Raw genomic sequence first — 24,981 nt, forward strand, 5'->3', positions numbered from 1 at the left:
ATTAAGAAAAAGCCTATTAAACATCAAATTAGGTTATGATTTTACAAATTAAGTGCCAAAACATCATGTTATACAACAAATTTGACAGAAAAAGTAGTTCAATATGCAGTAATGTTATGTTGTAATTACGGTATTTACGAATTTAGCACCAAAATATCATGATATATTGAAAACATTGACTACAAAAATGGCTTGGATAATCCAGAAGCTTGGATAAGCGAGGCTTGGATAAGTGAGACTCTACTGTACTTTTATAAACAAAATAATGTCTGAGTTCCTCGTTTAGGGTTTAGAAGGTTAATTAAAGGGTTAGAGTTCCTTCTGTGGTGTTGTGTAAGTTTTTACGGCATAACTGTTCCTAAATACATGAAGCTGATGGAATTCAGATTTACCCTCAGTAGTTTCTAGATGCTTCTCTCCGTGAGTATGTGTGTTAGTTCAGACTTTACATAATTAATTCCTAGCCCTGCCACCCCTTAAAACTCCATTAGTCTGCTCTTTAGTTCAGGCCTTGCCTCTTTTGCATTAGATGAAGCCATTAGCATGTCATCTGCAAGGATGCTTCTGAGATGATCCCTTCCATTTATCATGAGTCTCATTTTTTCCCTAATTCTGGATTGTGGAGGCTAATTTCAATTGCTGTTATGAACAGCAATGGCTAAAAGTGGGTTTCCCTGTTTGAACTCTCTTTAAAGATGTGTTGTTTGGAGTCCTGTTCTGTTTGGTTAGGTTGGTGCCACTGAGATTAAATACAGTTTTCCCAAAGCAGTCTAATACAGAAAACTTGTTTCATCCTCTCAAAAGGCATTAAAGGCGTCTAGAAAAAAAGGGGTGTGTGGAGCAGATGATATGTTACTTTAGTAATAATAAAATAGCATGTCTGTATAGTTACTGTATATACTTGAGTATAAGCCTAGTTTTTCAGCCCTTTTTTAAGACTGAAAAATCCCCCCTCGGCTTATACTCGGGTGAGGGTCCTGGTTGGCTTATATTTGGGTCAGCTTATACTCGAGAATATATGGTACATTTATTATTTTTCTCTATTATTATTGGTATTATTACATTTATTATTTTTCTCTATTATTGTTGCTACTATTACATTTATTTCACTCTGATATTATTATTGTTGTTGTTGTTGTTGCATTTATGATTGTACTCTATTATTACATGTATTATTTTACTCTATTTATTATTACATGTATTATTTTACTGTATTTATTATTATTATTATTACATGTATTATTTTACTCTATTATTATTAAAAGGATACATAAGCACATTTACATTGAAGAAGATGAACATAATTATTTGACCAGAATTGGACAGTCTTATCTTAAATTTGAGCTTTATGTAAATATTCAAAAACATTTAACCTACTGATGCCTGAATTAATGTAATTTTATTGGTACAGTAGAATCTCACTTATCCAAGCCTCGCTTATCCAAGCCTCTGGATTATCCAAGCCATTTTTGTAGTCAATATACCATGATATTTCGGTGCTAAATTCGTAAATACAGTAATTACAACATAACATTACTGCGTATTGAACTACTTTGTTGTATAACATGATGTTTTGGTGCTTAATTTGTAAAATCATAACCTAATTTGATGTTTAATAGGCTTTTCCTTAATCCCTCCTTATTATCCAAGTTATTAGCTTATCCAAGCTTCTGCCGGCCCATTTAGCTTGGATAAGTGAGACTCTACTGTATCTATTTTTATTTCTGAAATTTACCACTCTCGGCTTATACTGGAGTCAATGTTTTCCCAGTTTTTTTGTGGTAAAATTAGGTGCCTCGGCTTATATTCGGGTCGGCTTATACTCGAGTATATACGGTATGTCTCTGTCTGTGGTAGCTGTAGGGAAATCCCTTCCCCCTGACTCTTGAATGACAATTGGAATATACCTATTTCTTCTCTCCTCTCTGTTTCTGCTCTCATTCTGATTGATTATGGAGAATGGACACTTTGTAAGTGCATGCCTTTTGTCTTTGACTTCTGTGTGCTGTGTGTATTGAGACCTCTCTCTGCTTGTGTGTCAGGAGAGATATAGTGTGGTTAGAGATCCCCCCCCTCTTTGAATCCTAAAAAGATGAAGTTAGACAGAAGCTCAGACCCAATTCTTAATTATTAAGAAATGTCGTCATTATTTTTGTAAATAAACCTTTTGTAATCTTCAAGATTGAGCTCTACATGTTTGCCTCCTAAACTCTAAATTCTTTACAGCCACATGGCACTTCACACTCTGCTTGCTGTGAGCTGAATGCTCAACTATAAGTATCCTGTTTTTATATTTTGGGCATCCTGCTGTATTTTTGGGTAGTTTTCCCTAACACAGAAACTCCTAACAATTACTAGCAGCAGAAGAAGTAGTAAAAGTTGTTTTTTATTTCTTGCTCGCCTCTCCTCAAGGTGGGTTACAAGATACTGTAATAAAAATGCATAGGTTCTAACATAAAATCATTAAAACATATATATTAAATGGCATAGATGTTAAATTAAACATAGTAAAATCATTCATACCAATAAAATGCCTATTTAAAATCCATAGTTTACAATTGATTGGGTAGGCCTACTGGAAGATATAGGTCTTTAATTTTGTTTTCAGTTCTGACAGTTCATGAAGCTGATTAAAATAGATACATAGGAAGTACATAGGATATAAGCAAGGGTGATACACATATATTGATATAACCTGTCCATATGTACATTTTTGAAGTTATTGTCTAATAAAATAGAATCAATGTACAGTGAAAATCAGGAAGATCTTCTGACCACTGAATGATAGAAGTATTGTAATCTTTCAAGGCGAGCTCCTGGACTTTAGTCCAGCTTCCGCCTGCCTAGCAGTTTGAAAGCAAAATGTAAGTAGATAAATAAGTACGGCTTAAAAAGCAGGGAGGTATTTTAAAGGCACCCAGAAATGCCAGAAAAATGCCAGAGATTAGATCAAGGAGGAAGTTTAGGAACAAAGCTCTTCGACATGGAGATGGAGCAACAGCATCATGGCCAGAACCGAGCAGAAGCCTCCAAGATGCCGAAGATGGGAAAAGCCTATATACAGTTGAGTCTCACTTATCCAAGCTAAACGGGCCGGCAGAAGCTTGGATAAGCGAATATTTTGGATAATAAGGAGGGATTAAGGAAAAGCCTATTAAACATCAAATTAGGTTATGATTTTACAAATTAAGCACCAAAACATCATGTTATACAACAAATTTGACAGAAAAAGTAGTTCAATACGTAGTAATGTTATGTTGTAATTACTGTATTTACGAATTTAGCACCAAAATATCATGATATATTGAAAACATTGACTACAAAAATGGCCTGGATAATCCAGAACCTTGGATAAGCAAGGCTTGGATAAGTGAGACTCTACTGTATATCTTTGTATGCTTGTCTGTCTTGTCTGTGTATAAATTGCATTGAATGTTTGCCACATATGTATGCTCTGTAGTCCACTCTGAGTCCCCTTTGGTGTGAGAAGGGCAGAATATAAATGCTGTAAATAAATAAATACAGTCTATTTGTCTTTTTATAACAATAAAAGCATGCAGGATCATTCCTCAATCTGGGAGCTGCTGATGAAAAGGTCCTCTGGGTGACAATTGCCTGTGGTTGAAATCAATGTCCCCCTGAGTGAATGGCAAGGCTTGCATGGGAGATGGCAATTCCTTTGCTCCAGCAGCTCCTTTGATCTGCACCAGTAGTTATGACCTGTGCAATTAAAGAATATAGACTTCTCTGTGGCCTGTGTGACTCTCACGGATGGGAGGTCTATGCCTGCCCTGTTCCCATTCAGAGTCTTCTGAATCTATTGCATAAGCATTCCCATCCAAACCCTCCGTTCCTTTTTGTCCACTACAGTAGCCACATCCCAGGAACATTTTGGAGCTTTTCTAAGAAGGTTTGCATTCCTCCCACTCATCACTGGCAGGCAAAGACTTTTTAAATTCTTTTCCCGGATTTTGAGAACTAAATGTTTTTTAAAAAGGTGCTTTTTGTAGGATGCGTCGTCTGTAAATAGCTTTCATTTTCCATTGTAAACTGTTATTAATGTTATTGATAGTTCAGTTGACCTGTTACATGTTTTCACTATATCACTTTGCAAATTGGCAGTTTCATTTGTTTCACAGCTGTTAAGTATTTGGATATATTGGTTCCTTGGGATGAATCTGAAATGATTACGTTGAATTTGTCTGCACTATTTGATGATTTATCTCTGGATTTGGGTAAGCGGACATCACTCAAAGTAAGCATTTGAGTTCACATTAATATACAGTAGAGTCTCACTTATCCAAGACTCGCTTATCCAAGTTTCTGGATTATTCCAGCCATTTTTGTAGATAATGTTTTCAATATATCATGATATTTTGGTGCTAAATTCATAAATACAGTACAGTAGAGTCTCACTTATCCAAGCCTCGCTTATCCAAGCCTCTGGATAATCCAAGCCATTTTTGTAGTCAATGTTTTCAATATATCGTGATATTTTGGTGCTAAATTCGTAAATACAGTAATTACAACATAACATTACTGCGTATTGAACTACTTTGTTGTATAACATGATGTTTTGGTGCTTAATTTGTAAAATCATAACCTAATTTGATGTTTAATAGGCTTTTCCTTAATCTCTCCTTATTATCCAAGATATTCGCTTATTCAAGGTTCTGCCAGCCCGTTTAGCTTGGATAAGTGAGACTCTACTGTACTTAAGATGATTGTTTTGTGAAATATCCCCCAGGTTTACTTTTAGAAAATCAATACCATACCTAGGAAATTTATATGAGGGCTCTCACGGTTAGGAAGTCAATCTCACACTGCTCAAGTGTTCAGTCCTCAATAAGGAACAGTTAGTATTAGTCTAGGCTGAGAAAATCCTGAATGTCTGTAAATCAATCAATCAATTGATCAATCTTTATTTATATCCCACCCCATCTCCCCATGGGGATTCAGGGTTACAACATGATTTAATGTTCAGGAGATTGTTTTAATTTTTCACCTTTGAATTTGCACTCTAAGGTGTATCCCTTGGTTTGTTCAAATAACTGGCAAACTTGGCCAAATTCAGATTTTCCTCCTTGGTCAATTTTGGAATCATCTTGTTTTGATGGACTGACTTAGGTTTCCTTTAAGGAAGAAAGGAACAATGCCTCCTGCTGCCAGGATGGCTTGACATACAGTCTTTTGGGCCCGGGCTGTGGCGCAGGCTGGAGCGCAAGCCAGCTGCAACCAGCTGCAATGAATCACTCTGACCAGGAGGTCATGAGTTCGAGGCCCGCTCGGAGCCTATGTTTGTCTTGTCTTTGTTCAATGTTAAAAGGCATTGAATGTTTGCCTATATGTGTAATGTGATCCGCCCTGAGTCCCCTTCAGGGTGAGAAGGGCGGAATATAAATACTGCAAATAAATAAATAAATAAATAAATTTTGTTAGTTACAATCTGATCTATACATTAATGCTAGATAATGCTATGGAATAATTATAAGTGGAAGATTGAAAGACAATTTCTTTTATGAAAGAAGTTGGCTGATAGTGAGATTTATGCCTTAGGTTCGTTTATTGATTGAGATCAAGAATTTTTGCCATTTTTATTATTGCAGTCTACTTGTCATTTACATGTGTATGCACTGTAGCAATATTTACGATTGCAATGTTCGCGTGTGTTTTATATGTGGCCCATCATCTTTGAGTGCCTCAGCTACCCCTGCTGTGTTGGAAACATTAATCATATTGTCAGGGAAAGTGAAACCAACAAACCTAGCTTATAAATGTGTGTTGGAAAGCACTTTGTTTGATATTGATGACGGTAATAGTTAAATGGAATGTGCAAATAATCCATTCGGAAGGTGTTTTAGCTCTTAAATCGAAAATCTCTTTAGACCAAAAACTATGTTTGATCGAGGAAAAATTGATGTATTTATTTTTCCAGCAGGTGTACTGACTACCAGGTGTATTGGCTATCATTATGCCTTTTTGGAAAGACTCTGTCTGCTTCAGCTAAATGTTGGCAGTGTAAGGCAGATAATGTTTTCTTGTGGCATATGATGTAGGTGTGTTCAGTGCTAATTCCTGTCTAGTTGTATGCACTAAAACATATTAGTTTTGCATTTCAGAAATCTTTTGACATTTGTCAGCGCATATGTTCTTTAAAAATATATTTCTGTAATACGGAATTTAATTCCTTATGAAGTCAGTGTTCTTGGATCCTGCATGCTTTTATTGTTATAAAAAGACATGCAGGCTGTATTTATTTATTTACATCATTTATATTCTGCCCTTCTCATCCCAGAGGGGCCTCAGAGTGGACTACAGAGCATACATATGTGGCAAACATTCAATGCCGTTTATACATAGACAAGACAGACAATTGTACAAAGATAGAGGTATGTAGGCTTTTACCATCTTCGGCATCTCCCTGCCAAAGAGCTTTGTGTTGTGGTAATCTCTGAGCGGTTAGACTCAATTTAACCCTCTCTGGGGGAGATTCCACCAAAATCAGCAGAGTAGCAAAAGCAAAGCTTTCAAATGCAACAGTTACTTACACTGGCGAGCAAGAGAAGCCTTTTTAGGATTGCAATGGACTGCAGAGTCTCAATAAAAGTTCAAAAAGTATTTATTCAGGTAAAAAGAACTCCATTGTAGATAGAAAGCCTTGGGAGCTGTCTAGATTACTATAGACTGGATTCTAAGGAAAAATAAGTAAGGAAAAATAACAAACATCTACATAGTTACATCTTGCCAGGAGAGATGGCAGGATGCTGCTTGTTAGTTTGAAGAACAAAGGGAGAAGAGAGAGAACCAAAATGGTTCCAACCTCATGGTCCAGTTTATTGGGGCCATAAAAGACACTCTGACCAATTGGAAGTTAGTGTCCCTAAAGATTCACATTTCTACCAACTTCAAAGTAAGGGACGTGACGTAAACAGGATAGAGTGAAACACAGTAAAGCCTGTCTAGGCATGCTTTGGAAACAGGGAAAGGATTCCCTCAATCTAACTCTATCATCTATCTAACTACATTTGGACTTGAGTAGTCCAGGATGATTTCCCAACAATCCCCTTCTTCAGCCTGGGCTGCTCATGTCCATCAGGTTCAACATCTTCTTCAACTTATCATGAGCATGTCTAGGCAGGGGTTTTGTCAGAATGTCGGCAATCATGTCTTCAGATCTGCAAAACTCCAACCTCATAAATCCTTCTTCGTGTGCATTCTTCACGATGTGGTATCTTGTGTCAATGTGCTTGAGCAATGCACTGATCTTCTCTGTTTGAGTATACTTCAGACAACCTTGATTGTCCTCAAAAACTTGTATTGGTGTTGGTTCTTCGATTCCAAAATCAAATAACATCATATGTAGCCATTTCAATTGTTTGCACGCTTCTGATGCGGAAACATATTCTGCTTCTGTTGAAGATGAAGCTACTACTTTTTGTTTCTGTGTTGTCCAGTCTATCAGTGCATCTCCGTAGAAGAATAGATAGCCGCTGGTAGACTTGCGATCTGTAATATCATTGGCCCAGTCAGCATCCACATACCCTGTCAGTGTAGGGTTGCTGGTGGCTTGTAGTCTCAATTTGAAGTTCAGTGTGCCTTTTAGGTATCTAGCAACTCTTTTGATTGCAATTAAGTCATATTTGGTTGGTTTACTAGTCTTCCTGCATAGTATCCCAACCGCTGCTGAAATATCTGGTCTTGTGATTCGAGAGATGTACAACATTTTCCCAATTGCCTCTCGATACAAGGTGTTGTCACTCAATGGTTCACTTTCTGAAGTGTTTTTCCAATAGTTCACTTCCATGGGTGTAGTCACTGTATTTGCTTCTAAGAGTCCAAGATGTTTTAGCAAGTCAATAATCTTTTGTCTCTGATTCAGGAGAAAGCTCCCATCTTCTTCTCTTTCAACCTGTATTCCCAAATAATGACTCAAATTGCCAAGTTGTTTGATTTCAACGGTACGGCTCAAATGTTGTACAAGATCATCAAAGTCAGATTTCTGTTGAAAGCAACACACTATGTCATCTACATAGGCTAGAACATATGTCCATCTGTTGTTTTTGAATCTAGAATAAAGGCAAGGATCAGCTTTCCCTTGTGCAAACCCCTTCTCAATTAACATTTGATTTAATTTCTGATTCCAGCATTTTGCTGCTTGTTTTAAACCATAGAGAGATCGTTGCAATTTGCATACATATCCTTTGTGTGCCTTGTCTTCAAATCCAGGTGGTTGTTGCATAAATATCTCTTCTTCTAATTCGCCATGAAGAAAAGCTGTAGCAACGTCAAGGTGTTCAACATTCATTTTTCTAGAGGCTGCAATTGCAAGCAATGTCCTCAAGGTGGTGTGTTTTACAACAGGTGCAAAAACTTCATCATAATCCTCTCCATGTTGTTGTGAGCAGCCCTTAGCTACAAGTCTGGCTTTGTATCGCTGTATCTGTCCATTTTCATCACGTTTCAGTTTGAAAATCCATTTACAGCCAACTACATTCCTATTTTCTGGTGGTGGTACAAGTGTCCATGTCTTGTTTTTATGTAATGACTCTATTTCATCTGATGCAGCAGTAAGCCATTTTTCTTTTTCATCCTCTGGAAACTTCAGCATCTGATTCCAGGATGATGGTTCCTGTAGTTCAGCTTCATTGGTAAGATAAGCAAATCTCTGGGGAGGGACCCCACGATTTGTCCTTTGAGATCTGCGTGGTAATTGCTCATTTTGTCCATCAGGTGTCTCTGCACTTTCATCTGGTCCTTGAGGGTGCCATTGATGTTCCTCTGCCATGCCACTATGTGGGTCAATCCTTTCATCGGGTCCTTCGACCTCAGATGTCAGGGTCTCTCCACTGGGTGGCGTTGGCTCATTTCTTTGATCAGCCCTTCTGACCAGCGATGGCAGGACTTTTCCAGCAGATGGCGCAATTGGCTCATTTCCACTCTGCAGACCGCATGTTAAGTCATCAGAGTCATTTCTTAACAAAGGCTCATCAACAGGAGGCTGTAAATTTCTTCCAACTCTTTCATCTATGTAAACCGTCTTTCCTACAAAAATTATATTCTTTTCTGGATCATAAAGTCGGTAAGATTTATGTTCATCAGAATAACCAACCAGTAGGCATTCTTTAGAGCTGCAATCAAACTTCCCACTTCGCTTTTCTCTTGGGATGTACACATAGGCTTTGGATCCAAACACACGCAAATGCTTTACACTTGGAGAATGACCAAACCACAATTCATATGGGGTTACATGACTTTTTGCATTGGGCATTCTATTTTGCAAATAACAAGCAGTATTAATGGCCTCAGCCCAGAATTTACGCTGAATTCCTGCATGATAAATCATGGATTTTGCCATTATAATCAAACTTCTATTCTTTCTTTCTGCAATGCCATTCTGATGTGGAAAATAGGGAAGAGAATATTGGCGTCTAATCCCATATTTCCTCAATAGATCATCCACTGCTTTATTGCAAAATTCTCCTCCGTTGTCTGTCCTCAGAATTTCTGGCATCCTTTGAAATTGATTCTCAACCATGGCCAAATATTCCTTTAATTTGTTAAATAATTCGTTTTTGTGCTTCATGAAATACACTTTGGTATATCCAGAAAATGAATCTTTGAAAACCACAAAGTACAAAGACCCCCCCAATGATGTAGACATGGGGCCACATACATCACTGGATATGACCTGCAGAGGGCGTTGCGCTTCAAACTCTTTGTCTTTTGGAACATTTGGAGCACATGCCTTGGCCTTTATACAAGTTTCACATATCTCCTTACAACATGAATTTACTTCCATATCTCTACATACTTCTTTTGCATTCCAGACATATTTCTCATTTGCATGACCAAATCTTTCATGCCATAAACGAGCACAATTTCGTTTCTCACATTCTGGTAAGGCTAATCCTGAAAACTTTGGCTCAAACATAACTTTGAATATCCCATGAGATTCTTCAGCCTTTAAAACAAGTTTTCCATCTTTCAGCACTTTACATAGTCCATTCTCAAAAACAATTTTACATCCATGACGCATCAGCTTTGCCACAGAAATCAAATTAGTTCCAATGTCTTTACTGTAGTAAACATTGCTGAGAGTTAGATTGATCCCAGAGTCTGCACATGCAAGATTCACTTTGCCTAGCCCTGTACAATTAACTTTTTGACATCCAATTCCTTTCACAGTAGATTTTTCTTTCTCGATTTCAATAAAATAATCCAAATGACAAAAATAATGGTCCGTCGCTCCAGAATCTAATAAGATATCTTTTTCATTAACAAGCTTATTGGTCACATGTAATGCAAGACTTCCAAAGAAATCATTAATTCCTTCTGACTCAGCTGTGTCACTTGGTAACACCAAATTTGCATGCTTTGCAGAGGTGTGCTGACCTAATCTCTCATTTGCATTTTCACTGGCAGATGACTGGCTTTGTCTTCTGACCTGGGTATTGAAAGCCCTAGGCTTTGATCCTTGACTCCTGCTGTGAGAAGCTGTAGAACTAGTTTGATTGTTTTTAGCAAACCAGCAGTCCCTTTGCAAATGTCCTGCCTTTTGGCAGAGATTACAAATCACTTTATTCTTGAGTTTAAATTTGTGCCCAGCTTTCAGAGCCATGCTTTTTGACTGAGATTCAGATTGCATATTATTTTTGGAATCAGATCCATTTCTTTCGAGATATTCCGATTTCAACTCAGCCGTGATAGATTTAAGAGTAAGCTCTTCACTTTCAAGTCTGTGTGTATTACGTAAAATTGTAATAATACTTTTGTAAGATGGATGGATCCCACACGCAACTAATCCTATGCACATTCTCTCAGTAATTGGTTCTCCGCTAGATCTCAATTGATCAACTAGAGATCTTATCTGTTGCAGGTAATCATTCAAATCATCTTCTGAATGCATTTTTGAATTAAAGAGTCTTTTATATGCCAATATAATATCTGCCTCCGACCCTTTACTGTAATTAGTCTGCAAATAGTCCATCATCTCTTTTGCATTAGAAGCATCTCTTACAAATTGAAAAACTCTCTCTGATAGGGAATTTATTATTATGCATCTCACCAAACGATCATCTTCCCGCCACGTCTGGATAGCCTCCTCCCCGGCTCCTTCTGGTGGCCCGCCTTCTTGCAGCACTTTTAGTTGTGCTGGTTTGAGCATGGTTTCCAGTCTTCTTTTCCAGTTCAGGTAGTTCTCTCCATTATCCTGCAGCTTGGGTAGGCTCCAAGAGGTTTCTTTGTTTTGCTCCATCCTTTCAATTTCCAAAAAAATTAAAAATCTCCAAAAAAATCAAAATATTTGGAATAATCCAGAAAAATCAAAAAATTAAAAATCTTGAAATTAAGTCTCAAATCTTTTGAGAACTTTCCTCTGCTCCTTATTTCAATTCAATCCTTTTAAAAAACAGGCTATTTCCCTTTTGCTCAGCTTGCAGTGCCTGGGCCCGTAAACCCTTTGTTGTGGTAATCTCTGAGCGGTTAGACTCAATTTAACCCTCTCTGGGGGAGATTCCACCAAAATCAGCAGAGTAGCAAAAGCAAAGCTTTCAAATGCAACAGTTACTTACACTGGCGAGCAAGAGAAGCCTTTTTAGGATTGCAATGGACTGCAGAGTCTCAATAAAAGTTCAAAAAGTATTTATTCAGGTAAAAAGAACTCCATTGTAGATAGAAAGCCTTGGGAGCTGTCTAGATTACTATAGACTGGATTCTAAGGAAAAATAAGTAAGGAAAAATAACAAACATCTACATAGTTACATCTTGCCAGGAGAGATGGCAGGATGCTGCTTGTTAGTTTGAAGAACAAAGGGAGAAGAGAGAGAACCAAAATGGTTCCAACCTCATGGTCCAGTTTATTGGGGCCATAAAAGACACTCTGACCAATTGGAAGTTAGTGTCCCTAAAGATTCACATTTCTACCAACTTCAAAGTAAGGGACGTGACGTAAACAGGATAGAGTGAAACACAGTAAAGCCTGTCTAGGCATGCTTTGGAAACAGGGAAAGGATTCCCTCAATCTAACTCTATCATCTATCTAACTACATTTGGACTTGAGTAGTCCAGGATGATTTCCCAACACTTTGTTCATAATCTTCCTCCTTGATCTAAACTCCAGCATTTTTTCTGGCATTTCTGGGTGCCTTTAAAATACCTCCCTGCTTTTTAAGTGGTACATATTTATCTACTTACATTTTGCTTTTGAACCACTAGGTAGGTGGAAGCTGGGCTAAAAGCCAGGAGCTCACCCTGACCTGGGCTTTGTACTGTCAACCTCTTGATTGAAAAGATCAAAGAGTTTGACAAGATTAAAGATTACAATACTTATATCATTCAGTGGTCAGAAGATCTTTCTGATTTTGTTGTACACTGATTCCATTTAATTAGACGTTAACTTCAAAAATGTACATTTATTTATTTATTTTGTGTCAAAAGCATTGCATAACAAATACATTTTAAAATGATGAAAAAAGGAAATCACAAGCAACGGTTATATCAATATATGTGCATCACCCTTGCTTATATCCTATGTACTTCCTATGTATTTATTTTAATCCATAGGCCACCTTGAGACTTGATTTTAGGAAGAATTTGGGATATGAATAGCAGTAATAACAACAAGCTGTATTGGGAAAAACTGCAAGACAGCATGTCACAAGCTCTTGGTCCAGCCAAAATGTATTTGGTACAGCATGGATCCATACCATGTAGTTATTCACTTATGCTGAGACCCCAGAAGATTATTGTGGTCTGAGCTTCTTGAATGCATGGTGACTTGGGATTTCCGGTTGAAATGTAATCAACTTAATTGTATATTCTGTCTTCAAAATTCAAATTCTTAAAACCTGTGTTTAAAAATATCCATACAGCGACTATTATGCATATGTATATCTGCAATAGTCTTCTTGATGGGGGAAGGGGCAGGGTTTGCATATCATTTAACTTACAAGCAATATAATTCCTATCTGAGCCATTCCATTGGGTTTGCCTAGGACTTAAAATAGTCGTCGGTGTTCACTGAAGGGGAAAATAGACTTTACAGTATCATATTGCTTGGATTTCATGCAGAATGGGTTGCTCACTATATTCTACTTTTCGAAAGAGGTAGAATTTTTTAGGTTCTGTTGATGTGACTTCAGTTCCAGTCTTGTCTTTATCCTCCGCAACCTGGTGATTAGTTTCAGACCATGTTTATTGTTTAGCCAGTTCTATATTGTTCCATAGAGATTTATTCTGTTGTGGTGCTATCTATGTAAAGCAAGCAAAGTTCTCTGGAGATTTGGAATAAATTGTTGGTTAATGAATGGAATAAAATGGATAATGAAATCCATTTCTTCATAGCATTTTCTTCAAATTCAGGTGAAGTTGTTATATGCTATTTGGGGTCCTTATTGGGGTGCTATTATAGCAGAAAAATAGTTCTGCAAGTAGTTTGGCTTCCTCAGAGGCTGTATAAAAGAAGCTGATGGTGCAGCCAATAATTCACCAAGCATGTGCAAAGTTCTGTCGTACACTTGTGACATACAATTGACACATGGCAACTTACTGACCATTACACAAAAGCTGAGCTCAAGGCTATATTGCCTGTTGCAAAATTGGCTGTGCAGTTGTAGAACCTATTCTAACTATGTAGGCATATATTTTCATTTACTGTGCTAAGAATGTGTAGGATCTTGGACATTACTGTAATCAGCGAGAGAGCATGTCACAAGTTCTTGGTCTGAGGAATGAGGAAAGTGCAGTCAAATAAAGTTCAGGTCAGAGTAGTAGTCTGTTCAGAGTAGTAGTCTGAGCCCATAAAGCCATTCGTCATTTGGATGCAATCCATAAAACCTACTTGGCTTTATGGATTGCATGATCTCCTCTTCTCCCAACTGACATCTCAGGTAACATGGCTGTGATGGAGACAGGACCCTTTCAACCTTTTTTGAATTCTCTTCCCAAAGATGCCCATTTAGCACCATCTCTCTTCTTATTTTTGTGTCAGCTAAAATGTTTTTATTTGTCTGGATCTTGTATGTATTTAGCTTTTGAGGGGATTTTCAGTCTGTGCTCTTCTATCTCTTGTTATGCTGTGCATCCTTGTCTTCTGTGGTTTCTCTGCTTTTTTGTTGTGTTTTATCATTTACAAATACAGTAGAGTCTCACTTATCCAAGCCCCGCTTATCCAAGCCCCTGGATAATCCAATGCATTTTTGTAGTCAATGTTTTCAATATATCGTGATATTTTCGTGCTAAATTCGTAAATACAGTAATTACAACATAACATTACTGCGTATTGAACTACTTTTTCTGTCAAATTTGTTGTATAACATGAAGTTTTGGTGCTTAAATTGTAAAATCATAACCTAATTTGATGTTTAATAGGCTTTTCCTTAATCCCTCCTTATTATCCAAGTTATTCGCTTATCCAAGTTTCTGCCGGCCTGTTTAGCTTGGATAAGTGAGACTCTACTGTAATTCAGAGCTGTGTCGGAGTTGCTTGTGAGTAATTGTAAAATACAAATAATTCAGAGCTGTTTATAAGTAATTGTAAAAAAAATCAAGTGTTTTCAAAGTTGGACATCAGTGTCTCCACCATTTGGAACCATGGTTCTTTTTTTACCTCCCTCTTTAAATTGAAAGACATTTGGCAATTTTATTGCATAATTATGTTGTGTTATATAGAATACTATACTCTTTCTTCGGTGTGTTTCATATTCTGGAGTCAAATTAAACCAAAGTATAAATATATTCTTCTATTTTGTAATTTTCCTCTAATGGATCTATTTTAAACCTGTGCAGTAGCTGGAAGGTCTTTTGTAGTAAATGCAAAAGAGGAAAATTGCGCGAAAACACCAGATGTGGGTATATTCTTTATTGAAAAGCGGTAATTATATTCAATTAGTTCAAACCTGTGATTTTGCTAATGCTAAATGTATTCCTCAAAATGTTGTGTGGAGGGAGATGCAGTTGAGAAATCAGCAGCGTGACACGTTTTAAAAGTGTGTGTGTGTGTGTTTAGTTACCTATAATGTATGCACTGTAGGATATAAATACAAAAGTTTGTATAGAAGGAAAATACTTGAATTTAATTAACTAGTGATTTTCTCCAGGAGGCAAAATATGTGATAATTTGGAGTAATCAGGCATTGTGCTTTTAAACATCAATAATAATTTTTGGTAATACCTTCTTTCACTAGTATGACTGATACGTATAAGTGCTGATGATGTTATCATTGCTGGTCATGTATAGATTCTCATCAGTATAAAGCCTTGGGAGCATTTTGACTATTGGATGCTGCCTGCTGCTTATCTGTATGATCAGAGCCTAAAAGAGACCCATGGGTGTTTGACATCTTTAGGAGATACTCTGATCCTACTTGTTTTGTTTAGAATATTGTCATAATGTATACTTGGATGAATATGCCTTTGAGACATATTCATCAAGTTTTTCCAGAATTAAGTGATAGGGCCATATCATTGATGGGTACTGGTTACAGACAACACATGTCTTCCTTGTTGCAACTCCATTGACTAGCAAACTCTTTCCAGGTCCAATTCACAGTGTATAAAACCCTCTGTAGCTTGGGTCCAGGCTATCTAAAAGCCAACCTAAATCTGGTATTCTCCTATACATGCCTGTCTAGGCTCTGAGACATTTGGAGAGCCTTTCTTTTGATCCTGCCACCTATACAGTCACTCGGTTGCTGTGAGTTTTCCGGGCTGTATGGCCATGTTCCAGAAGCATTCTCTCCTGAAGTTTCGCCCACATCTATGGCAGGCATCCTCAGAGGTTGTGAGGTCTGTTGGAATCTATGCAAGTGTGGTTTATATATCTGCGAAATGTTCAGGATAGAAGAAAGAACTATTGTCTGTTTGATCCAAGTGTAAATGTTGCAAATGGCCAGCTTGATTAGCATTGAATGGCCTTACAGCTTCAAAACCTGGCTGCTCCCTGCCTGGGGGAATCATTTGTTGGGAGGTGTTAACTGGCCCTGATTGTTTCTTGTCTGACAAACTGGCCAGTTGCAACATTCAAACTTGGCTCAAACAGACAAGAGTTCTTTCTCCCGCCCTAGACATTATTCCGCAGATATATAAACCTCACTTGCCTAGTTTCCAACATACCTCACAACCTTTGAGGATGCCTGCCATAGATGTGGGTGAAATGTCAGGAGAGAATGCTTCTGGAACATGGCCATACAGCCTGGAAAACTCACAGCAATCCAGTGATTCCAGCCATGAAAGCTGGCCAATTGCAATATTCACACTTGCCTCCAACAGACAAGAGTTCTTTCTCCCACCTTAGACATTATTCCACAGATATATAAACTCCACTTGCCTAGTTTCCAACAGAACTCACAACCTCTGAGGATGCCTGCCATAGATGTGGGAGAAACGTCAGGAGTGAATGCTTCTGGAACATGGCCATACAACCCGGAAAATGCACAACAACTCAGTGATTCCAGCCATGAAAGCCTTCAACAACAAATTGTTTTAAGATAGCATATATCTTGTATATGAATATAAATACCTATAGTTTTTCATAAGAATTTGTATTAAAAATAATTTTCAAAAAATTGGTGTTAGATTGATCTTGTTTGCAAATGAAAAAGTTTAAATAAGAAGTGGGAAATGGTTGAAGTTCCTAATATACTGTGTCTTTGGATCTTACCCTAGATGTACTAGTTCAGAAACATTTGTTTGGAACTCTTAAATGAAGAGGACAGATATAGCATGCCTCAGCCTTGTAATATATTCCATTCTCAGGATTAAAATCACCCCCACAAACCCTGGCTTTTAACACTTTCACATTCCAACTAATATTGTTTTGTTTAACACTTTAGTAAAAGTGTGATTGACAGTTTTGTGCACTTTCCCACTATGTTATTAACATTCCCATTCTTATATTTCACAGGCCTCGAAGTAGAGGAAAATCTGCAGTGGAGGATGAAGACAGCATGGATGGGTTGGAAGCAGCAGAAACAGAAAACACTGTGGAAACCGGTAAAGCATATATTCCTAGTGGTGATGTTTCCTCTTCAATATATGTAACAGCTCTCAAGAAATTTCATACATAGATGTGCTTTAAAGTGCCATTTTAAAGAAAGATTCTTAAATATCTTAAACTTAAAAAAATGATAATCAGAGGATGAACAAGATGCTAAACCCAAATTATATACTTGTAAAATAGAATCCAACAGAAATGCCTCTGTATTTCACGATGGACATCTTTTAAGTACAAGCACTGGATGGAATGATCCCATAACAATCTTTGTGTTGAGCTTTGTTGTTGTTGTCATTGTTCGATTATTGGGAAATTATTGAATATTCTAGATTTTTCTATAATGCAAAGGTCACCATTGATTTCTTTCAAAGATCGACACAAAGTTTTGAAACCATTCTTCTTCACTACTGCATCCTATCTTCTCAGTATTATCCAGTGGAGTTGACCCTGGTTATTACAGGTCTGTTACAATCAGGTCCAATGTAAGATATAGTTTGAATAAAAGCATTCTCACATCCCTTATAACCTCTATTCAGTTAATCCAGTTATGAATCTGTGGGCAAGGAACTTGGACAGTGTCAACTGACCATCTCTGTGTTGGAACCTTTGTCCTCTTGGATTAATTTCATATCATAGAATCATAGAGTTGGAAGAGACCTCGTGGGCCATCCAGTCCAACCCCATTCTGCAAAGAAGCAGGAAAATTGCATTCAAAGCACCCCCAAGAGATGACCATCCAGCCTGTTTAAAAGCCTCCAAAGAAGGGGCCTCCACCACACTCTGGGGCAGAGAGTTCCACTGTTGAACAGCTCTCTCTCATAGGGTTGTTGTATGTTTTTTGGGCTGTATGGCTATGTTCCAGAAGTATTCTCTCCTGACGTTTCGCCCACATCTATGGCAGGCATCCTCAGAGGTTGTGAGGTATGGAGAAAACTAAGCAAAGAGGTAATATATATCTGTGGAAAGTCTAGGGTGAGAGAGGTCAGTGTGAATGTTGTAGTTAATCACCTTAATTAGCATTGAAAAGCTTATCTGCTGTCTTCTTCCTGCCTCTGGGGCATTCTTTGTTTAGAGTCGTTAACTGCCCTTGGTTGATTCATGTCTGGAAATCCTCTGTTTTCAGAGTGTTGCTTTTTATTTACTGTTCTGATTTTTGAGTTTTTTTAATGCTGGTAGCCAGATTTTATTCATTTTCATGGTTTCCTCCTTTCTGTTGAAATTGTCCACATGCTTATGAATTTCAATGGCTTCTCTATGTAGTCTGACATGATAGTTGTTGGAGTGGTCAAGCATTTCAAAAATCAGAACAGTAAATAAAAAGCAACACTCTGAAAACAGAGGATTTCCAGACATGAATCAACCAATAATAATAATAATAATAATAATAATAATAATAATAATAATAATAATAATACTTTATTTATACCCTGCCAGACAGGCAGAACCAAGGGCAATTAACAACTCTAAACAAAGGATGCCCCAGAGGCAGGAAGAAGACAGCAGATAAGCTTTTCAATGCTAATTAAGGTGATTAACTACAACATTCACACTGACCTCTCTCACCCTAGACTTTCCACAGATATATATTTACCTATTTGCTTAGTTTTCTCCATACCCCACAACCTCTGAGGATGCCTGCCATAGATGTGGGCGAAACGTCAGGAGAGAATACTTCTGGAACATGGCCACACAGCCTGAAAGACATACAACAACCCTGTGATCCCGGCCATGAAAGCCTTCGACCAACACTCTCTCTCATAGTTAGGAAGTTCCTCCTAATGTTCAAGTGGCATCTCCTTCCCTATAGTCTGAAGCCATTGTTCCACGTCCTAGTCTCCAGGGCAGCAGAAAACAAGCTTGTTCCCTCCTCCCTATGACTTCCCTCGCATATTGATATATGGCCCTCATCATGTCTCCTCTCAGCCTTCTCTTCTGCAGACTAAACATGCCCAGTTCTTTAAGCTTCTCCTCCTAGGGCTTGCTCTCCAGATCCTTGATCGTTTTAGTTACTCTCCTCTGGACACATTCCAGCTTGTCAACATCTCCCTTCAATTGTGGTGCCCAGAACTGGGCACAATATTCCAGGTGTGGTATGACCAAGGCAGAATAAAGGGGTAGCATGACTTCCCTGGGTCTAGACCAGTGGTTCCTAACTCCTGATCCTCCAAGTTAATTAAGATTATCAAGTTAACTAAGAGAATAGATGTCTGGCTGGGTCCAGGAGACCACATCTTTTCTTGAGAGGAATCATCCTAGTCTCATTAAAGGACTGTTTTTTTTCAGAAATCTGATCTTTACTTAGAAGACAATTGTAATCTATCAGCCAACATTTTATGTCATTGTAAGGACAGTTGCCATCCAGTTCCCGGGATCCAAATCAGTTCCAATTGGATCTGATTTCTAGATCCATTTCAGTCAGAGTTTAGGTCAGTTTTTAGAATGAAAACTGTATTATTCCACCCTGTGTGGATTGATCATTGCTGAGAGAGCGCTGGACAAGCAACCCTTTTGAATTCTTTTGGATCTCCCTTTGGCTTTTTATACCATCAAACAAAATATAGTTTGTGTGAGATCAAGGTTGGAGGAACTGTACTGCAATGGATTATTTATCTAAAAGTACTTTAGAGGGAATATTGTTCTGTCCTGTGGCAGTAATGCTGTCAGAGTCTACAGAGTTATCTTTTATTCCTTATAAAATTGTACTTCTATGTAGTATTCTTCTGGACTTGGGGGAGTGATGTTTCTGTGTGGGTGGTTGAATGTAGAAGGGGACCCTAGAGATTATTGCTTTGCTCTTTGTCAGTTATACTCTCCAGAGTTATTTTATCTCCATTTTTATTCTCATAAAACTGTGGGTAAAGGTTATTCAAAGTGGAGGCAATAGAGTTACTAATATGTGATTGGTATATTCTCTTTTTCATCTAATTCTGAACTGGTGTCTGGACCTGAGGTTAAAATTGAGTGAAGGACAGTACATTTAATGTTGTAATTCATCCCATGATTGTGCCTGCTCCTAATGTCATTGAGAATGTGGATCATGGGCCTGCGAGTTAGCATGAGATTTGAAGTCCTGAAACTGAGTGGTCTGTGTCTCCAGCAACTGGTAAAGGCTACATTCCAGAGAGGGGCCCAGATGCTGCTGAGAAGTCTTTCTCAGAGAAGAAAGGCCAGAGACTGAAATTAGTTCAAAGGATGAAATCCTAGGTGGAGAGGATAATGAGCTGATAGATAGGAGACTTAGTTTTCATAAACTCTGAGCTGCTCAGTAGAATCTCCAAAGGTCACAGCGCTTGTTAGAGTAGAAGCCGGTATCAGGTAGTCAGGGAAAACGGCATGATTTCATGTGTATATTAGAGAGGCCAGGGTGATTTTTCAGCAATCTGGTCAATGGTGGTAATTGAGGCAACGTCTCTTGCCAAGTCTTAGTCAAGACTGCTAAGGGAATTCTAGTTCCATGTCTTCAATCGTTCATGTTTCATGCTTCCAAGTTTGAAGGATTGTTCCTGGATTTTTGTACTGGATTTTACGCTGCCTTGTGTATCCTGGTTCTTTTGTATTCGTGTGCTTTTGAAACTACTCTTCTACCTTGAATCTTGTGGACTATTTCATACATTTAGACTTTGACGTTTTTACTTTTTTGCTGAACTGCTTTTTATATAATCTTCAATAAACTGCTTTTCTGATTTAACTTGGACTGGAGTGTGGTGGTTAAATACAGGGGTGCTTCCTGTCCTGGAGTACATTTAAATTATATTCAAGATGAATCCACTCATTGCATTACAGTAGAGTCTCACTTATCCAACAGAACGTTGGATAAGCGAATATGTTGGATAATAAGGAGGGATTAAGGAAAAGCCTATTATAAACATCAAATTAGGTTATGATTTTACAATTTAAGCACCAAAACATCATGTTATACAACAAATTTGACAGAAAAAGTAGTTCAATACACAGTAATGATATGTAGTAATAATTACTGTATTTATGAATTTAGCACCAAAATATCATGATATATTGAAAACATTGACTACAAAAATGCATTGGATAATCCAGAACGTTGGATAAGTCAGACTCTACTGTATTTATATATTGAGATGTGTGGTATTCAGAATGTTTTGGTGTTTGCCCTTAATTCCTTTCTATCTTTTAGAGGGTGGTGATAATTGTGCTAACTATGCGCCACAAGTAACCCCCTTCCTGAATTTTTCTTGTGACCTCTTAGTTTTTCCCCATCCACTGAAAAGACCCTAGATACCACATTTCAAAAATGTTAGGGTATTTTTCACCACATGGTAGAGGCTTCAAAAAGACATGGATTTAGTTTGCGAAACCCTCTACTACCACAAAAAATGGCAGGTGTGCTGCTAAATCTGGCAATCAAAAAGGAATAACTTTTGATTGTAATTATTGGCTAATTTTTCAACTCAAAGTGATGAATTGTGGCTCACTAGAGGGGTGAAAATTGGCCTCTGCCTTCACTGCAGGTGCCCATCCTGGGACTGAGAAAGCCTTGCCACAATTTTCCATGTTCAGGTTGCCTGCTGTTTGGATTACTGCAATGTGTGATTATCTTTCTAAGTGGAAACTTTTCTTCTGGCCCCAAACCGAACAGTGAGGTTCTTACTAGAATTGAGAAGTGTGTGCTCTTTATTACACAGGTTCTTTGTCTTCTGTCCCCACTTCAAAGTGCTGTGGTTAAAAGATCTCAAAGTCCTAAGTGCCTCATGGCTAGGTTATCTGAAAGACCATGTTTTTCCACATTTAGCCACCCAGTCTTTATTATCCTTATCAGAGACTCTTCTCCAGGTTGTCAGTTGTGATGTGCTTCTGTTGTGTTGTGCCTTCTCATACGTAGTGCTCTTTTGAATGCTAGGCACAAATCTTTTTATTCAGATGGGTGTTTTAATGTATTTTAGGATATTTACATGAATAGGCTTTCTGATTTATATTGATAACATGCTCTCCTGTGTTTTTTAAAATTTTGCGTTTTGTTGATTTTGTACACGTTTTTTGGTACTGTTAATTCTAAAAAATATATGACGAACTTCTAAAAAATGTAAACCATCAAAGGATTTGATTGGCTAGAAGTATTACGGTAACATAAAACAATGTTTTGAAATAACAAATAGGATATATTTGCCTTGATAAGATGAGGACTAGTAAATGTTTTCTTATTTAATTCAGCCTACTTGCTCCTCTGACTTGATGAGACCAAATCTTAAGTCTCGCTTGAAAATCCTATACAGTAGAGTCTTACTTATCCAACATTCACTTATCCAATGCTCTGGATTATCCAACGCAGTCTGCCTTTTAGTAGTCAATGTTTTTGTAGTCAACGTTTTCAATACATCGTGATATTTTGGTGCTAAATTCATAAATAAAGTAATTACTACATAGCATTACTGCGTATTGGACTACTTTTTCTGTCAAATTTATTGTATAACATGATATTTTGGTGCTTAATTTGTAAAATCATAACCTAATTTGATGTTTAATAGGCTTTTCCTTGATGCCTCCTTATTATCCAACATATTTGCTTATCCAACATTCTGCCGGCCCATTTATGTTGGATAAGTGAGACTCTACTGTATTGGGATCCAGTTTGTTTTAATTTGCTACTATGGGATAAATATCTTCATACTAGAAATTTCATATATAGAGTAATTGCGTAATTTCATTCAGCATCTTGATTCAGCACATGGTTTTGTGGGTATCATTTCAAGCAATTCCTAATCTCGTGGCTCTGGAGCAGTTGCTGCCACCAATACAGGCTCTTTTGTCATCTGAAATAGTTTATTGCAATCTTCATTTAGAAGCTATTTTAAAATTGTATTAATGTTGTTAGTTATGGTACATGTTAACATCCTGTAGTGCAGTGATTCCCAACCTGTGATCCACGGTCCACGGTCCTCCGGAACTAAAATATGGTCACAATTACTAATCCGTTGCCCCAAAAAGGGTTATGAATCTGTTTTTTGTCAACTTTAGATTCAGTTTGGTTATTTGGGGCACTGATTCAGAAAATTGCATTGGATAGACCACATCAGCTCTAGATTATTAAATATAGTTTTCTGTGGGCAAGCAGATGACGACTACTGGATGGCATATGTTCTGTGTCAGAAACTAGAGCTGATGTGGTCTATCCAATGCAATTTTCTGAATCAGCACCCGAAAATAACCGAATCTAAAGTTGACCAAAAACTGATTTGTAGCTCTTTTGGTACTAATGTTGGAGAGTGGTCCCTGGTCAAAGTGGTCCCGAATCTCTAGTCAAAAAAAGGTTGGGAACCACTGCTTTAGTGAGAACTCACTTTTGCAATGATCTCACAGAAGCAGGTTTACATAAGTGGTTTTCTCTGCTTACTGCTCCTCCTGCCAGCTCCCCTATAATCTATATATATAAAAGGGTAATGAAATTTCGGCCTAGGACAAAACAACAAAACTACACATCCCAGAAACACTAAACTTGGCAGCACAACCCCTCATCCATGCCTCTACATTCATACAGCAAAAAGAAAAGAAAAATAAAGTCCTAATTAGAGGGAGAAGAATAATTGTTTTTATCCAATTGCTGCCAGTTGGAAGGCTAAGCTCTGCCCACTTGGTCTCCTAGCAACCCACTCAGCCCAGGGAACAGGCAGAGTTAGGCCTCACTTAGGCCTCTTCCACACTGCCTATAAAATACAGATTATCTTATTTTAACTGGATTCGATGGCAGTGTAGACTCAAGGCCCTTCCACACAGCTATATAACCCATTTATAATGGACTTAATGTCAGGTGAAAACCTTTACCCTTGACCTTAACTACCACCAATTCCTCAATACTTTATTTACCATACCATTAGACTTCGCCACAGCAACGCGTGGCCGGGCACAGCTAGTCCTATATAGAGGGTTGTGTGTCTTTCTGTATGCCCTGGGACTCATTCTTGGAACTTGTCAGGGTGAAATAAACAAGCAAGCAAATAAATTTCTACACCACACATTTAAAATATCAGTAATATGGAGAGTATACTTAATGTGTGTGTTCTATAGTGTTATTTCAGCTACCCCTATTTTCCCCAAAATAAGACAGGGTCTTATACTAATTTTTGCTCCAAAAGATGCTTTAGAGCTTGTTTTCAGGGGCAGTCTTATTTTTCCAAGTTGACTTTTAAAATGAGCTATATCTAGGGCTTATTTTTGAAATAGGGCTTATATTTTGAGCATCCTCAGAAATGCTGAAAAATCATGATAGGTCTTATTTTTGGAGGTGATTTGACATTGAAATGGGTGACCAAATAACTCTCCCTTTCCAACAGAAATCAAGGAACAGTCTCCAGAGGAGGAAGCCCAAGCTGAAGAGGATGGTGATAAGAAGCTAACACAAACTCTTCAGAGCTCAGTTTCTGGGGAACCTGCAAGCCCTGTTGCCTCTGTTGGTGTTGAAGCAAAAACCAGGTTAGAAATGCCAGTATTGGGCTAGTGTTGTGGGAAGAGATGGGACCTCAACAAAAAGTGCGGAGGATGTTGGATCCTGATCCTGCTTTGAAATATCAGCCTGAATTGACAGCTGAGGTGTTACAGTTTTGCATGGGAAAAGACTTAAATGAACATACTCTTCATACCTCTCACTTGAAATCCAGCAGTCTATCATTCATTTCAAGGCTTAGGTGGCACAGTGAGTTAAACCCTCGTGCTGGCTGGACTGCTGTCCTGAAGGTTGGGTTGCTGACGGAAAGGTTGCCGGTTTGCTGACGGAAAGGTTGCCGGGCTGTGGCGCAGGCTGTTGAGCAGCTGCAGTAAATCACTCTGACCATGAGGTCATGAGTTCGAGGCCAGCCTGTGGCGGGGTGAGCACCCGTCAATTAAAAATAAAAAATAGCCCCTGCTCGTTGCTGACCTAGCAACCCGAAAGATAGTTGCATCTATCAAGTAGGAAATAAGGTACCACTTATAAAAAAAAGTGGGGAGGCAAGTTTAACTAATTTATGACTTGGAATGAGGAAGTG

The 24,981-nt window shown here is 38.0% G+C and overlaps 1 protein-coding gene across 10 annotated transcripts in view; it reads left to right on the plus strand.

Annotated features, from left to right (window-relative positions):
- Nucleotides 1-24,981, plus strand: part of kmt2c (lysine methyltransferase 2C) — a 204,428-nt gene that overhangs the window by 51,721 nt on the left and 127,726 nt on the right. For all 10 annotated transcript variants that reach the window (XM_062957189.1, XM_062957187.1, XM_062957192.1 and 7 more), the window contains exons 2-3: nucleotides 16,901-16,989; nucleotides 24,292-24,430. In XM_062957189.1, the coding sequence (XP_062813259.1) occupies nucleotides 16,901-16,989; nucleotides 24,292-24,430 (228 nt within the window). The remainder of the gene's footprint in view (nucleotides 1-16,900; nucleotides 16,990-24,291; nucleotides 24,431-24,981) is intronic.

The sequence above is a fragment of the Anolis carolinensis genome, chromosome 6 (assembly GCF_035594765.1).
Source record: "Anolis carolinensis isolate JA03-04 chromosome 6, rAnoCar3.1.pri, whole genome shotgun sequence".
NCBI classification, from domain to species: Eukaryota; Metazoa; Chordata; class Lepidosauria; order Squamata; family Dactyloidae; genus Anolis; species Anolis carolinensis.